Source organism: Aspergillus tubingensis (assembly GCF_013340325.1).
Source record: "Aspergillus tubingensis WU-2223L DNA, scaffold_10, whole genome shotgun sequence".
NCBI classification, from domain to species: Eukaryota; Fungi; Ascomycota; class Eurotiomycetes; order Eurotiales; family Aspergillaceae; genus Aspergillus; species Aspergillus tubingensis.
In genome coordinates, this window is record NW_023336284.1 from 144,992 (window position 1) to 160,922 (window position 15,931).

At 53.7% G+C, this 15,931-nt stretch overlaps 4 protein-coding genes across 4 annotated transcripts; 2 read left to right on the top strand and 2 right to left on the bottom strand.

The window, feature by feature from the left end:
- Nucleotides 1-263: 263 nt before the first annotated feature.
- Nucleotides 264-4,871, top strand: pan1 (actin cytoskeleton-regulatory complex protein PAN1; the record flags this gene model as incomplete). Its single annotated transcript, XM_035504242.1, has 4 exons — nucleotides 264-904; nucleotides 958-3,015; nucleotides 3,090-3,632; nucleotides 3,701-4,871. The coding sequence occupies 4 exons, from the start codon at nucleotides 264-266 to the stop codon at nucleotides 4,869-4,871; spliced, it is 4,413 nt and encodes a 1,470-aa protein (XP_035360135.1).
- Nucleotides 4,872-5,363: 492 nt separating this feature from the next.
- AtWU_09136 (sodium/calcium exchanger protein) lies at nucleotides 5,364-8,392 on the bottom strand (the record flags this gene model as incomplete). The annotated part of the gene is made up of 2 exons (XM_035504243.1): nucleotides 5,364-8,120; nucleotides 8,186-8,392. The coding sequence occupies 2 exons, from the start codon at nucleotides 8,390-8,392 to the stop codon at nucleotides 5,364-5,366; spliced, it is 2,964 nt and encodes a 987-aa protein (XP_035360136.1).
- A 996-nt stretch (nucleotides 8,393-9,388) lies between these two features.
- On the top strand, nucleotides 9,389-12,169 carry AtWU_09137 (condensin subunit BRN1; the record flags this gene model as incomplete). Its single annotated transcript, XM_035504244.1, has 3 exons — nucleotides 9,389-9,465; nucleotides 9,530-10,106; nucleotides 10,166-12,169. 3 exons carry the CDS (start codon nucleotides 9,389-9,391, stop codon nucleotides 12,167-12,169), a joined length of 2,658 nt encoding a protein of 885 aa, XP_035360137.1.
- An 838-nt stretch (nucleotides 12,170-13,007) lies between these two features.
- AtWU_09138 (uncharacterized protein) lies at nucleotides 13,008-14,524 on the bottom strand (the record flags this gene model as incomplete). The annotated part of the gene is made up of 3 exons (XM_035504245.1): nucleotides 13,008-13,544; nucleotides 13,597-14,064; nucleotides 14,123-14,524. The coding sequence occupies 3 exons, from the start codon at nucleotides 14,522-14,524 to the stop codon at nucleotides 13,008-13,010; spliced, it is 1,407 nt and encodes a 468-aa protein (XP_035360138.1).
- Nucleotides 14,525-15,931: the final 1,407 nt, after the last annotated feature.

Here is a 15,931-nt window from a genome sequence, read left to right on the forward strand (position 1 = left end):
GATGGAGCTTAGTGTGCCGCTCCGCGGACTCCCCCATCGGCGGGCGTCCCTGATTACGTAACTGGGGGCAGCGTCACTGCTCCTGATCGGATGGATGCTCCTGATCCCCCCTCTCCGTCGTTGCCTGGCCACTTCCTATGCTTCTCCTCTTTCTCATTGTGCGCCATCAGCTTGGTTTTCTGCTTCCTCGGCATTGTTAATCGCTTCTTCGTTAGCCTGTCTTTGATGTTTGTCCTGTCTTTGATGCAACCCTTACTCCGGTAATGTACTCTTCATCCAACACCTTCCTGGGCGGCGCCAACAGCGCACGTCCGGGACAGCCTTTCATGCAGCAGTCTCCATACTCGCAACAATTTGCCCCTGGCCAACATCAACAACAACAACCGCCACAGCAGGGTGGATTTGCGCCTCAGCCGACTGGCTATGGCCCTCAAATGTCCAGTTTCGGGGCCTCTCAGCTGCAGCCTCAAGCCACGGGGTTCCCGGCTGGTCAGCTCCAACCTCAGTTTACAGGGTTTCCGGGCGCAGTACCACAATCGCAACCAACTGGCTTCCAGCCCCCGGTTCAGCAGCCCCAGATCACCGGTTATCCCGCACAGTCGCAGCCTCCGCAGTTCCAGGTTCCCGCAAGCACTGGCCTCCCTGTTCGTCAGGCGCCTCGGACTTCGTCGGAAATAGCGGATTCGTTCCAAGATGTTGCTGGCATGGCTCCGCCTCCCCCACCTAAGGCGTCTGCCAGTAAGATACCAAACATTCGGCTCTCCTTCATCACTGCGCAGGACCAGGCAAAATTCGAGCAGCTCTTCAAGTCTGCGGTTGGAGATAATCAGACAATGAGTGGTGATAAAGCAAAGGAGCTTCTTCTGCGGTCAAAGCTGAATGGGAGTGATTTGTCCAAGATCTGGTGTGTATCCGGTTAAATCCTATAGATCGGAGTGAAGGTGTTAACTATTACAGGGTGCTCTCGGATTCTACCAAGTCTGGGCAGCTCTTCTTCCCCGAATTTGCCTTGGCTATGTACCTATGCAACTTGAGAATCACGGGTAGAGAACTGCCAAGCGCCCTCCCTGAGAAGATCAGGAACGAAGTCTCCAGCATGGTGGACATCATCTCCTTCCAAGTCCCTGATACTCAGCCGGAACCCGCTGTGAGAACGAATGTACCAAATTTCGATGCACCTCTCTTAGAGAATAAATCTGCTCCCCCCGCCCCCCAGCAGCCACAGCCACAGCAGCCGAGTAATGCGCAGCTTCTCACACAGCTCACAGCGCAGCCCACGGGTTTCCCTCAGCCGACGGGGTTCCAACAAAGTCAATCCCCTTTTCCGGGCCAAAACTCTGCCCTTGCCCCGCAAGCCACTGGCTTTCCTGGACAGTCCCAGCAATTACAGCCACAAGCCACTGGATTTATGACCAATCCTCAGCCAACTGGGTACAGCGGCCCTCGTCCTCCAATGCCTCCAATGCCTACCGGCTTCGGGTCAAATTTGAGTCCTGCTCAAACTGGAGGAGTATCGGCTCTGGCCGCGCAGCCTACAGGAATCCCAGGGCAATGGGGCTTCGTGAATGCGCCGGCAACTGGCTTGCCTAACATAGAAGCTCTCAAGCAGCAACTGATGCCGCAGCCAGGCCGCGAAGGTGGATTCACTACAGTCGGTCTTTCTGGAAACGCTCATATTCCCTGGGCCATCACCAAGGAAGAGAAGAAGATTTATGACGATCTGTTTCGAGCCTGGGATGGTTTCCGCAAAGGCTTCATCGGTGGTGATACTGCTATCGAAATTATGGGACAAAGTGGTCTAAACCGGTCTGATCTGGAACGCATTTGGACGCTAGCCGATCCAAACAACAGGGGACGCCTGAACATGGATGAGTTTGCCGTGGCAATGCATCTAATCTACCGGAAATTGAACGGGTACCCAGTCCCGAATCGTCTGCCCCCGGAGCTTGTTCCCCCATCCACCAGGAATTTGAACGATTCGATAGGCACGATTAAGTCCATGCTTTCTCAAGATGCAGAGAGCCGAAAGGCGTCTGGCGCGTTCTTGCAACCACAGAAGACTGGTGTGAGCTACCTGAAAGAGCACTCCTTTCGTGGTGGTGCAGTGTCTCCGGGTGTAGGTCGGAAAGATGCTACACTATTCAAGAATAACGACGAGGCGGCTGCTGGGTATCGCTCCAGCGCGCGTCGTCGAGTTGGCAACAATGGCCGTACGCCATCACCTGCTGCTTCCCAGGCTTCCGAGGAAGAGCTGTCCGTGGACCAGCTGAAGAAAAAGATTCGTGAAGCCCAGATCATGTTGGATGCGGTGGATTTCCAAGACGAAAATCAAGCGGAAGAGGATGATGCTCTAGATCGGCGAGACCGCAGGGAAGCGGAGAGTCTTATGGACCGGATACGACGGGTACAGGACGATATTGACACCCATCCTGATGCTTCCTTCCGTAATCTTGATACCGGGGCCGAACGGAGGTCGCTACGTCGTCAGCTGCAGGCCTATGAGGATCAAGTCCCGCAAGTGGCATCAGAAGTAAGGCGTGTTGAGCGGGAAATCGCGGATGTTAGACTTGAATTATTCCGCCTGAAGGATGCAAAGGAACATCCTAACAGTGCATCCTCTATCGTGGGTACAGGCCCAGGGGGCACAGTCACTGAAGCCGATCGTATTAAAGCCCGTGCCCGTGCCAGAATGCAAGCCCGCGCCGCTGAACTTGCCGGAAGGCCCGTTCCCGCCAGCCAGGACGACGATGGAGCTGCAACTCGCCGACTCGAGGCCGAGAATGCTACCGTTAAAGCTGAAAGGGAGAGAAACGAGACCATGACTCGCGACGTCGAGGAAAGTGTTAGAGAGTTTGCGCGGAGTCTGGAAGACAGTCTTAAGGATGGTGGTGAAAGTTCGACGCGTGAGCATGAACGGCGACGCTGGGAGGACGCCTTGGGTGTTGAAGATGTGGTTCGCGACTTTATCTACGATTTGAAGCGTAGCAGCCGCACCGCGCATGTTCGCAAGGAAGAGTAAGTATCTTCACTCTCTCCTTGGAAGATTCGAGTTTTATCATACAGGAGGGCATACACTAATCATTGACCAGACAACAAAGAGCAGCAGATACGCAAAGCCAGCGGTCCCGCTACGATGAGTCGCCACTGGGAGGCGCAGCTGCTTCGCAACATTCCCCGACGCCTACCGGCTCAGTCGTATCAGCTGGCTCTACGCATGAGGACCGTGTTGCGGCTGCTAGGGAGCGTGCGCAGAAGCGGATCGCTGAACGGATGGCTGCTGCAGGGCTCAAGCCCCACAGTGACGCAGGAGAAACTCTGCTTCAACGGCAGGAGCGCGAGAAAAAAGAACGTGAAGAGCGGTTGAGGCGAGCAGAAGAAGAAGATGCTAAGCGGGAGCAAGAGCGACAACGTCGTCTGGCCGAAGAGCAGGGTGGCCCTACGGCGCAATCTGCTAAGCCGGCTGGAAAGAAGCCTCCTCCAGCACCGCCTTCTCGGAAGGGTCGGACTGACAGTGCAGGCCAAGCCGAGGCAAAGAAGGCAAGGGAGGAAGCAGCTAAAATAGAGCAATCTACACGGGGACAAGCTATTAGAGAGGAACAGCAGGCGCAGGAAGAAGAGACAGCCCGCCTAGAGTATGTAACCCTTGCCAGCCCTACTATTGATTGTCGATGCCGTTACACAAACTAACATCTTTTACCAGGACTGCCGCCAGAGAACGCGAAGCAGAATTCCTGAAGGAGAAGGAGGCCCAGGAGGCCCGTCTTGCCGCACTGCAAGAACAGGTCCGACAAGGGAAGATCAAGAAGCAGGAAGAGAAGCGTCGCAAGGAAGAGGCAGCCCGTGCGGCCAAAGAACAGGAAGCGAGACTCGCCACCCAGCGTGCTGAGCTTGAAATGGCCAAAGAACGCGAGCGTCAGCTTCAATTGGAGCTGGAAGGCTTGGATGAGAGTTCCTCGGATGAAGAAGGCCCTATCAACATCACGCCGCAGGACAGTACTCCGACTCAGAGTCAAGTTCTTCCTGCCGCAGATACTGCAGTGTCGACCCCAGCTCCTGCGCCTTCGGTTCCAGCTCCAGAGCTAGAAGTCGTGACCAGTCCCGCTGAGTCTGCTAGTAGCCACGCTGCGCCCACCAGTCTTAGCCCAGAAGCTGAGTCCAAGAACCCTTACTTCAAGAGAATCAGCCAGTCCGACAGCCAGGTGCCGCCTCCACCACCTGCACCTCAGCCTGCCGCTCCAAAAGCCGAGTCTCAATCGACCAACCCTTTCCATCGGCTGGCACAGCAGCAGGAGAGCTCCAAGCCTGCCTTTACTGCGCCCGGTCCACTGGAGCGCAAGTCTCGAGTGCGTCCCGAGGCGGATGATGACTGGTCGGCGGCTGGATCGGAGTTTGACGACTCTTCTGATGATGACGATGAACGGCCGGGTGGTGGTAGCGCGAAACAACTCGCAAGCATCTTGTTCGGCACCATGGCTCCTCCCCGGCCCCTGAGTGCTATGGATGACAAGACTCCTTCAAAGTCGTCTACTCCCGTCCAGGACAGTCCAGCAACCCCCGCACCGCCGATTGAGGCAGCTGAACCCCCCGCTGCCCCCGCTGCTGTGCCTCCTCCCCCGCCGCCCCCGCCTGCCCCCGCCCCGGCAGTGCCCAGTCCCAGTGCTGCGGCACCGCCCCCGCCGCCTCCGGCTCCCTCCATGGCGCCTCCAGTGCCACCTCCAGGCGTTCCCCCGCCACCTGCGCCCCCGGCTGCTCCCATGGGCGGCTCTGGTAGAGGTGCCTTGCTAGCGTCGATCCAGGCGGGAACGGGGCTTCGAAAGGTCCAGACCAACGATCGCAGCATTAGCTCTTCCGCGGGGCGTGTTCTGGACTGAGCCTTTAAGTCCCCACGCATACTCTGTTGGATACACTTTTGCGCTTTCCTCTGAAACTACCTTCGTCATGGGTTGTAGGGAGAGCAGAGAAGGAACCATGCTCATTAAATTTCTTTATCCTTCTCTCGTCGGTTTTTTGTTTATCTACAAGTGCAAAGCATCGGATGCTTTCTGTTTTTTTCCTTTCAGCCTGTATTGATTCTGGACTTCATACTAAAGAAGACGGTAATAGCCAAGGTTGCGTCTTGTGTCAGATGATCACTGTATTCGTAAAACCAGAACATGCCAATATATACATAAAATATGTACAGTATGTGTAATGAGTACACACAAGTATATCCATAGATATGGATTGGCGAAGATCAAAACAACAGAGAGAAAAGAAGCGCTCGCAACACTGAAGCAAGAGCCAGTCATGATAGACCCTAAACAACGCTTACAAAGAAAGTAGTAAATAAAGGGCTCTTTCTGACTTACGCCTAGGCCTGACCCTCAGAATAGAAGCTCGGCGAGAACATTGCCAAACGTACTAATGACCCAGAGAACGACCAGGCCCCAGCCAATCTTCTGGTCCATTCTCCATTTGTTCAAGGGGACGACGATCAGCAGACCAATCAAGGTGATGAGTAGAGTAGCACCGCTGATGACGAGGACCTTGGAGACTTCAATCTCGTACGACCCGCCCGTGGCGGCGATGGCTTCTGGTTTGGCGTTCACGGTCATGTAAAGCCCGCCTAGGCCAATACCCAGGAGGATATTCAGCATGGGGCCTCCGAAACAAGCGCTCAGCGCCATTACGGGATATCCTAGGCGGGCTACCGTGATGTCTGCTACCAGGTCGCCCAGGGAATTACCCACTGCAAACACAGTCAGGCCGAGAAGAGAGTCACTGATGTTCAAGATTACGCCTAGGGTCTTGAGAAGGCTGACAACCTCGGTGGCGATGGTTGCAATCCAGCAGATTGCGACTATGAAGCCTAAAAATGCTAGAACGGGCCGCCAGGCACCTGGAGGCTGAGAAGTGAGGTCGTGCCGTGTGCTGATCATCAGGCAGGTTGTGCATATCAAGGAGAAGAGAAGGGAGACCATGGACGGCAGGAGAAGATTCTCAACATCTAAATCGGAGTCAACTGTCGTCCAATACATCAAGGCCACGAAGAAGGGTCCCACGAAGAGTTGAACCCAGACTAGCCAAAGGCACCACTCTTTCGCAGGTGGCGGTGGGGAATCCATGTTTGACTGGATGGCCGGCAATTCGGAATCGAAACGAGAATGTCTCGGGATAGGTTCTGGCTTGCCATTCTGATCAATCGTGTTTCGTCGTGAAATGGACTCTTGGTCAAGCGCACGAAGAAGTGGACTATCTTCCGGCAGTCGCACAGCAGGTGATGGTGCGCCGTCGCCGTCAGCCGAAGTTACTATGACGGGAACAGCGTTTGCACCCGTCTCAGGTTGTACAGGTTCAACCACTGGGAGGGTAATTGTCAGGAGCAATACACTGGGGGCAGCAACAATTCCCAACAGCCGCTCCCAGAAAGATTTGGATTTCCAGCCTGCCAAAGTCGGGAATAAAGTGGGAAGGATGGGCTGGGAAGTGAGTTGCAGGTGCGGCCACCATGTCGGGGTTGCCGTCCGGTTACTCCCAGCATCGAAGGCGCTATCGTGAATCTGCAACCGCTCCGTCGGACTTGATGCGGCTGGAAGGCGTAGGCTGGGTGCCCCAGAGGATGGAAAACTGGGTACATCTTGAAAAGGTGGGAATGGGCTGGTAGGGCTTTCCGGGAAAGCATTTGCTGGGCCCGGGGAGAGGGTCGTTCCGCGCGGCGACAACGGAAGCGGGGATCGAGGACGAGAACTCGACACTTGATAAGTTGGCGAATGGAAAGCACCAGGGGGCGCAAGGAGGTTTGGGCTCTGAAGATGCGTGTTCGACTCGGTACTGGGGGCTTGCGAGACGGCCAATTGAGGGGTGAGAGTTGATCCTGGGCTCTGATCGGATGCTAAGGCGCCTGTCGTTTCTGAGGGCGATTGAGTTTCCACCGAAGGCCGACGAACAGTGAGCAGCGGCTGCTGAGTATTGACAGTGAACATGCTTGTGTCTAGTTTCAGATCTGCGGCAGCGTTGGCAGACACCGCTCGAGTGCGGGCTGAACCGGTGCCTCCATGGGGAGATAGGCGGTCGCCCAGCGAGGGACGACTGGCACGCGGATGAGACAGAACAGAGGCATTGTCTGACAGGCGCGAATGCGAGCGCGATCGTTCACCATCTGAGCATCGCTCGAGATCAAACGACTCGTTGCGATGAATATTCCGCGATCGTTGAAGTGAAGAGAGGACGGACTGAAACTCCAAAGCACCCACTAAACTTGGCCTGATGGGATTTAAGGTATTGCGCCTCCTTGTAGTGGGCCGATAAACGTGCATGTTGTCGCGGATCTCAGCAAGGTACCGATTACGGGTTTCATCGTCCTCCTCCCCTTCTTGCCAGGCTGGAACACCGGATCTCTCAAGGGCGTCGAAATCTTCGCCGTGAAGGAGACTTGTAGCCTCCGACGCAACGCCAGGGTCATCTTCCTCCTCTTCTTCGATGTCAAGTTCTTGGTTGTCCGGGATGTGAAAGTGTGACCGAGCAGCTAGATTCCTCTCGTAGGAGCGACGCTGTCGAGTCAAATACCAGTGCCACGTCACCACCAATACAACATAGAAACAATAGAGCGCCACCATCATAGCTGATTCCCAGACATGGAGGCGGCCGTCGCCCAAAAGAAACATACTAAAGGCCACTGCTAGGATAAAAAATCCGACGTCACGAACGAAACTCCTCCGGGCGACCCTGAAGGGGCGGACCAGCGCCATTGAGCCAGCAACGACGGATGTGATGAAGCTTGCCGCACCGAGCAGCTCTCCAATGGCCAGACTCCCACTATTCGAACGCATGGCGGCGAAGGTGGAGAACACGTCCGGACTGCCATTTCCGAATGCAAGAAAAGTGACACCCGTGAGACTTTCACTCAAACCGAGGACACTGGCTAGGGTACTTAGATCTACACAGAGAAAATCGCTGGCAGCAATGCCAATGGTGCTAAAAAGAAGCGATAGCCAGAGGACGATGATGATAAAAGCGATCGGCTTGGCCTTTGCCGCAGTGCAGTAGTAGAATTGAAGGTAGGAGAAAAGACCCTCTTCGTGATCGGCGCAGTTCGATAGGACGAAGGCACATTGATCTTTGGCTTGACGGACGAGACGACACTGTCAATCAACACAGCAAGCTTAGCAAATCCCCAATTCGATAGATGGTGTTTCAATTGTCATACCTCCAGCGCGTTGTCCCGCTTCCGAAGCTGAGCGACATTGTGAACCGAGACCCGCTCGGTTGGCTCGGCCAGGCGACCAGAAACCCAGCTGAGAATAGCAAGGAGGGAGAAAGCAAGTAAACACGCCCAAAAAGGTCTGGCCGAATATCCACGCTTCCGAGAAGCGGGACGTCGAGAAAGAAACTTGGGTATCAATAGAGGAGACATGGTGGACGATCGGATTGCGGCATCCTGGGCGATAAGCAAGCGGTGGTGGAGAGTGTCACAAGGCCGGATGAACTAGTTGGCTAGTTTAGGTTGAGAAGCCTGGAGGGAGGAGGGATGGAGATGGAAATCGGAGAAGGGAGGGCAGGAGAAGAAAATGGGAAGCAATCAGAGCCAAGATAAGAGTGTAAGCAAGGGGGGAGGTAATGGGATTAAGATTTGGGCCGTTTGCCAGAAACTTGAGGAAACTCTTTAAGACTTGACGATAGATAGACATGGATTGGAGAAAGTGACGGAATTGATGTCAGAAGAGCGGAGAGACCAAGCAAGCACATCAAGCTAGATCGGGAAGGCGGTGGGAAGGGAAGAGGAGCTGAGATGCCGATGATGATCCATTTTAGTCGATCAATTGAGTGGGTACAGCTTGCTTGGACTGATATAAAACCCATTATGAAAGATGATTCAACTGCATGAAAGTTTCACACAAGATCATTTTATGTCTAGATTCAAGTCCATCTATCTCTATTTATCTTATCTCTAACTACTCAACAACCAAACTATACTGCATGTACTGTGTAATAACTCTGGTATCTTTCCGATACCTACAGGGAATATCTATACGGTACCGGGTACCATACCGGATACCGAGTGCATGTAATGTCCTGTAATGTATTGTGGATCACTCAAAGAAAGTGCGCGGGTGGTTGCTGCCGCGCGGCCGTATGTTTATGTTGATTGTTTCCCTGTCTTCCAAGTTCCTTTCTTCGGCTTCTTCTTGGAGTGACTTTCTGCCTCTCCTTTTTGCGACACATGGAAAGGCGGTGATCGGGGCACGCTCAACTTGATATCGCGATATTGTTCCTTTACCTTTCCCCTCCTATCAAATATTGATCTGATTCTCCTTGTCACCAAAGAGGAAGTCGCTACAGTTACCGTCGTTCTTTCCCCCCTCCTCCCCTCCCTTCCCTCCCCCCTCTACGGCCAGGGGATTACTTCACAATGCCCCGCGTCGCCAAACCCCAAAATCGCCGCTCCACCGGCGGCGCATCGACCCCTCATAAGCACTCACCTATGAAGTATGTCCTATACTATCGCACCCCATCTCATCCTATAATGCAGCCATGGCGCTGACCGTACTAGGATCCCGCTCAATGATGACATGGGCGAGAAGGCGGCCCGTATGGAGGCCAGACAGGCGCGACATGATCGCCAGATGGATCAGATCAAGGCCGCCGTGAAGACCCCCATGCCCCCTCGACGATACACCGGTCACGACTTCAACAACATGAGCCCGTCGACGCCCCGTGGATCGGGACATCGGGGTCGCGACAGCGATGTCGACGGACGCCGTCGGGCAGTCACCCCAATGAAGCGCGTGCCTATCTTGGCAAACTTTGAAGAATGGATGAAGATGGCGACCGACAACAAGATTAACGCCAATAACTCCTGGAACTTTGCCTTGATCGACTATTTCCACGACATGTCTCTCCTCAAGGAAGGAGATGGTGTGAATTTCCAGAAGGCGAGTTGCACCTTGGATGGATGTGTGAAAATTTATACAAGCAGAGTAGACAGTGTGGCAACGGAGACGGGTAAGCTGCTGAGTGGTTTGGCGGATAGCCGGGATAAGAGGGCTCGCGAAGCTGGCGCAGACGGCGAAGATGCCGAGGATGATGAGGACGGTGATGAAGGTGCGGCCAGGAAGGCGCGAAGAAAGGTTTGTAGGCGTATCAAACATATAGACATCTTTCAGGGTAACTAACTTGGCACTATTAGGCACAACGGACACATGAAGCTACCCTCGCCCCCTCCTTCGCTTCGCTCCAGCTGAAGAAGTTTGAGCTGGAATTTTCAGTTGATCCTCTGTTTAAGAAAGCCTCGGCGGATTTTGATGAAGGTGGTGCTAAAGGCCTGCTCCTTAACCACCTATCAATAGATAGCCAAGGGCGCATCGTGTTTGACAGCAGTGACGATGCCGCTGAGGAGACCTCCAAGGATGCAGAGGATGCCAATCAAGACTTGGAAGAGTCAGAAGAACCCCAGCAGCCAGGCTCCCCATCCGGCCCCAGCCAGTCGGCGGATAATGTCTTTGATGATAACGCAAAAATCGACATAGCTCCGCTGGCGAGCAAATTCTTTCCGGATCTGGACCGCCTCGAGACCCAGGATATCTGCCCATCACTCAAGAACTTCGACCTCGGTGATCCGAGCGGCTCGCTAGATATACCCTTCCTGAAAGCCCCCGAAGACTGGCGTAACGACAAGGAGGAAAGTCAGCACCCCAATGATGCATCGGGCATCATGCTCGATGACGATAATGCCGTGGGATTCGATGATGACGACGCTACGTTAGCCGGATTCGACCTAGGTGGCGATGCTGGTTTTGGTGACGGTGGTGAGGCGTGGGCACGTGAGGCTGCTCTTGAACCAATGCTCAAGGTGCACCGCGTCGATAGGGAAGGTGACGAGAACGCTGATGGTGAAGAGCTCGACAATGAAGATCCATATACTATCTCTCTCAGCCACCAGCCAGAGAACCGGGACCATGAGAACATCCTCAGCTATTTTGATAACGCCCTGCAAAAGAACTGGGCTGGCCCCGAGCACTGGAAGATCCGGCGAATCAAGGAGCAAACGGCCACAACGAATGCCAATCTGGCACCAAAGCAGCGCAAGGAGAAGGAGCCCTTTGAAATCGATTTTGGTGCTCCTTTGGACCCGGCTATTGCTGAGATAATATACACTCCGGCCAGTTCCAACTCCACCATATCCCTGCCCAAGACGCAGTGGAAGACTAAAGGACGCAACCTACTTCCGGATGACAAACACTTCAATTCGCGCCAGCTACTTCGTCTGTTCTTGAAACCTAAGGCTAAGATGGGCTCAAAGAAGCTGACAGGTCCTCGGCAATTCACTCAGCGACGACAAGACCAGACGGCGGGTAACGGCGAGATGGACGAGGCATTCTGGGCTAATCACAAGGTGGAAGATGCTGCAGCGTCCGAAGAAGGCGCTCAGGGTGCTTATGATGCCAACTTCTTCGCAGATGATGATGGTCTGGCATTCCCCAACGGCTTCGGCTTGGATGATGATGACGACAACCTCCCCTTTGCAGATGCCAGGGAAATGTTGTCTCCTCCTGCTGATGGACCTCCAGGCACATCCGCGGGCGAGGCCGGCGGTGCAACAGGTCTTAGTGCCCTTCTCAATATGATGGGATCGGCCCCTGGGGCCACGCAGAACAGTGGTGGGTTTGGCTCGCAGCTGGTAACGCAGGGCGCGCGTAGGGCACGACCTGACTACGTGGCATATGCACGAGTTGCCAAGAAGGTGGACGTCCGGCGACTGAAAGTGGAGATGTGGAAGGGCATGGGTGAGCGGCTGATATCAACTACGCATTTCGAGCCTGCTCCCCCGGCTGAAGACCCTACAAAGTCCTCTGAGGAAGCAGAAACTCATGATGCTGAAGCTGAAGCGCAGCCGGAGCAGGAGCCGGAGCCGATGGATACCAGCCCAGACCATGGACCCGAGGACGAGAAACAAGCAAACGAGAGCCTTCGATTTACCCAGATCATGAACTCATTGAAGACAGTGTATCCCCGAGAAACACTCCGCGACATCAGCACCTCCTTTGGGTTCATTTGTCTGCTTCACTTGGCCAATGAGCAGGGCTTGGTCTTACGGAACGATGATGGGTCGGACGGCGTCGGTGCCGGTAAGCTGGAGGAGATCTTCGTTTCGAAGGATGCAAATGCCGTTCTCGAAGAAGGAGCCATATAATCCAGAGCTCATGTGACAGTTCTGCCTTTGCGTGTGCGGACGTGAATGATTGTACAGTCACGGTCTTTGTATGGAATGCCAAACGATGCGATACGAGGGATGTTCATTTTTATTCCGGTTGGATATAGGCTTTTGGTTGCTATTGGGAGGGAGTTCTAGTGGCTGGGTGGGTGGTGTGCGTTTCTTTCAACTTATTCGCGTTCCACTTGGGTAGGTGATAGACCTACATGTCAGGGATGGTTAACGTTATGGTTTCGTGTTTATTTTACATGTTCATACGTTGCTGGATATGCCATGAACGCCATGACACTCCCTTGTTTACATAATAACGAAGAGATCCGGTTACTCTTTACTTGAAAAGATCTTAACTATTTGTCCAACTAACGCAACCCACCATCCTGGCTGTTCGCAACCAAGAACAACAACACCATAATTAACCACCTCCAACCAATATTCGTATTCCGCAATTACATGCCTTGTATGCCTGTATAGGCCACGGCATAAGGAAACAGAGGAAATGATTAGACAAAAAGCCAACGTAGTTGAGTGTATCACTGGTATAAAAACAATTAAACAACAAAGCTGACACTTATATAGAAAGCGAAGGGTAATCAGTAGATAGGGGGGAAACGGCCGTGAGGTAGTCCAGAAACAGGTGAGGGACCACGTCATATCGAAAACAGATCAATCATCATCAAAGAGTACGAGAGCTATATGCAATCTTTGAGGGCCAAGTCTTTAAAAGCTGGACTGGTGTGTCAGTATTTAAAGACATGATCCTTTCCCTTATTTTCTCTTCTAGACTTATGTCCAGCCAGCAAGGCAACGGTCAGGGATTTTACTGGTGGGTTCCGTGCGGAAAGCTAGGACTCATAGGGCCGGCATAAGCACCGGGAATGGGCACAGACTCATAGGTTCGTTCGCCGGGTGCTGCACCCATGTGCTGGTTAGGAGCGCTTGGAACCGGTGCCGGTGCAGGTGGCGGTGGGAATTCACTCTGCACCGGTTGTGGAGATGCCTGCTGCACCCTAATCGGGGGCGGCTGAAGCTGGAACGCCGACTGCTTTTTGAAATCAGTCGGGGGAGTGGCGAACTGGGTTGTGCACAACTGTCCGTTCTCAGCAGCAGAATACTGGTCTTGAGGAATCGAGGTTGACACGAAGGGAGCCTTGGGCATGGTGGGAAATCCGGGCGTGTTGGGGTCCATGTTCTGGCGGAGCTGAGCGATGTACAGGTCTGTTCGTGCTCTGTCTCGACGGTCCATCGACCTGGCCAGCTTTCTCTTGCTCCAGAAGCGGTAGAAAATGACACCGTAAATTACGAGGACAAAGACTTCGAGGACGATCTCAATGACGGCACAGACCAACCCCCAGTCCTGTGAGATGTTCGTTAGTATGTAGCAAGTACTGGCTAGATAGCTGACTTACCTGCAGACGACAGAGGAGTGCGTAGTCGATTTGGTCTTTGAATAGTTGTTCTCTCTCGTTATGGACACAAGCCCAGCCCCATAGGTCTTTGTCATCTCCAGTAGCCTTCGAATGTTCAAAGATTGCGGCGGCAACAATCCACATGACTAGTTGGAAGATGAAGAGGAACACCGACAGGAGCGAGTAATAAGCCGCATATTTCTGTGCACGTCTGCGTCCACCTCTCCAGTAGCCCCAGAAGACACCAAGGCAGGCAATCAAGGAGAGACATGAAACGGCTAGAAGCAGATATTGTGGCCAAGGATTTGTGCCAAATTCCCAAGGAGGGGAAGTGTTTCGTTCAGGCAGTGACTTCGTTGCGTTGAAGACAGTCAATGTCGTTCCCAGGATGGTAAGGACAATCATACTGCAGCCAAGGTTGATGAAACGAAGGAACACCTTGGCTACCCGAACACGCAACTTGATACGCTATAGCAACTTGGATAAGCACCCAGGCAGGTCAACAAATACACTCGCATTCACTTACCAGGTCTCTCTGGTTTTCCTTTTCCGTAACCTTTTCTTGCTTCTCCACGAAGAATTCCTCTCGAAACGTTGGACTCAACGGATTCAAAGTCCGGCCTGGAGTGCCTGGAACCTTGAGAGCACCCTTCTGGTCATTGGCCGGAATATCGTGATGCGAGGCATGCTTAGCAGGGTCACTCGCAGCTACATAGCCGAAGCCGAGGTCAGACACGTCAGGGGGCGTCTGCGAATTGCTGGGAGGGTCGGCAAAAGGAGACTTTCCGCTATCTCCGGGACTAGAAGGGGAGTGAATCATGGTTGCTTCTGCGAAGCGAGCTGTTCGACCACCCTTCAGCGAGGAACTCGACCACTCGGAAGAGCTCCGTTCCTCTGTAGTCACAGCAGGTTGTGATGGTAATGCCATTACCCCGGGTTTGTGACTGGATAAGAGCCACAGGCGACACTGCTTCTAAGGGCCGAGGGGAGCGATAGTGACTGTCGGGCGGTGCAGGCAGGCAAAGTCGCTGAGCGCAAAGGAGGCTTGCAGAGAACTCGAAAGGTGTGAAGAGAACCAGCTCTCAACCTTCGCCCGGTAGATTGCCAACTGTGGAGTACAGCAGGCACTTGTGACAGCACAGCTACACAAGCATCAAGCCTAAAGCCACACTAGTTAGCTTCCAAGCAGGACAAAAGAGAGAGCCAATGCAAAGTTTGTAGGATCATGTCCCCATAAGCTGTGAACTGAATATTCAAAAGGCACATACCTAGATGTAGGACGACGATGAGGCAAGCGTACAAGCCCTGACTGTGAAGGACTATCAGTTGGACATTGTTCACCTTGGGAGACATAGGGTAAGGGATCAACGTGGAAGAGAACGAACCGATGGCCTGCTGCTTGGCTTTGCACCTCACTTGAGATCACTTCTTGGATCCTGCACAGGTTGAACCAAGGGGCGGGCCACAGCGCAAGGCTGAAGTGATACGTTTGGAGTCAGAGAAGAAAAAGAAGTTGAAGGAGCCGCGAGGGCAAGACGATCTCTGGGCAGCATGACCGATTTGAATATCAATGATGGGCCCTGGCCTCGCCATCCGTCGCCAGGCGGGGGAGCGCACATCGCGAGCTGGATTGTATGGACTGTATGTGAAGGGGAAAATAAGCGCCCGGCAACATGCAGCACATCAAAGGGAAGCCAGTGATTGGGTGGTCGAGGGAAGGTCTTGGGTGTGAGTAGAGGACGACAGGGGTGAGGAGCACGATGACTGGATATCGAGTAACACCACTAGAGCAGTTGGACTGGCTTATCACAGTGGGGAAAGTCGCGATACGCCGGGGCAAAGGCCATGGAGGTTCCCGTGCTGTCACTCCAGATGCACGGCCTGTCACCCGTGGAGCGAATGAGGAGAGTCAATCAGCCGGTCTGGCTTCTTCTTCCCGGCGCCAACTGTTGATCGTCTCGGGGTCCAGCCAACCACAGATGTTGCAGAACCGCCGGCCATCAACGCCCGCGAGAGTCAACAGCAGGATTTCTGCTGCAGGTTCCGAGTAGCTCCAAAAGAAGAAAAAGCCATGAGGGGTTTATCTACTAGTACTGTAGGAAGGGATCAGTCAGTTGATATGGGAGGGTTGTGCGTGCTTTCGGAAAGACAGCGGAACAGAATGAACACTCACCCTGGCCTGATCCATACTTAGTCGCTGGGAGTGACATCGGGGGAAGGGGAAGAATGAGAGGATTGAGAGAACCAAATTGACGGGTTGGGAGTGGATGGGGTGAAGGTGACCCTTCCTTCCTTCCTTTCCTTCCCTTTCCCCCCTCTTCGTCCCCTCACGTGT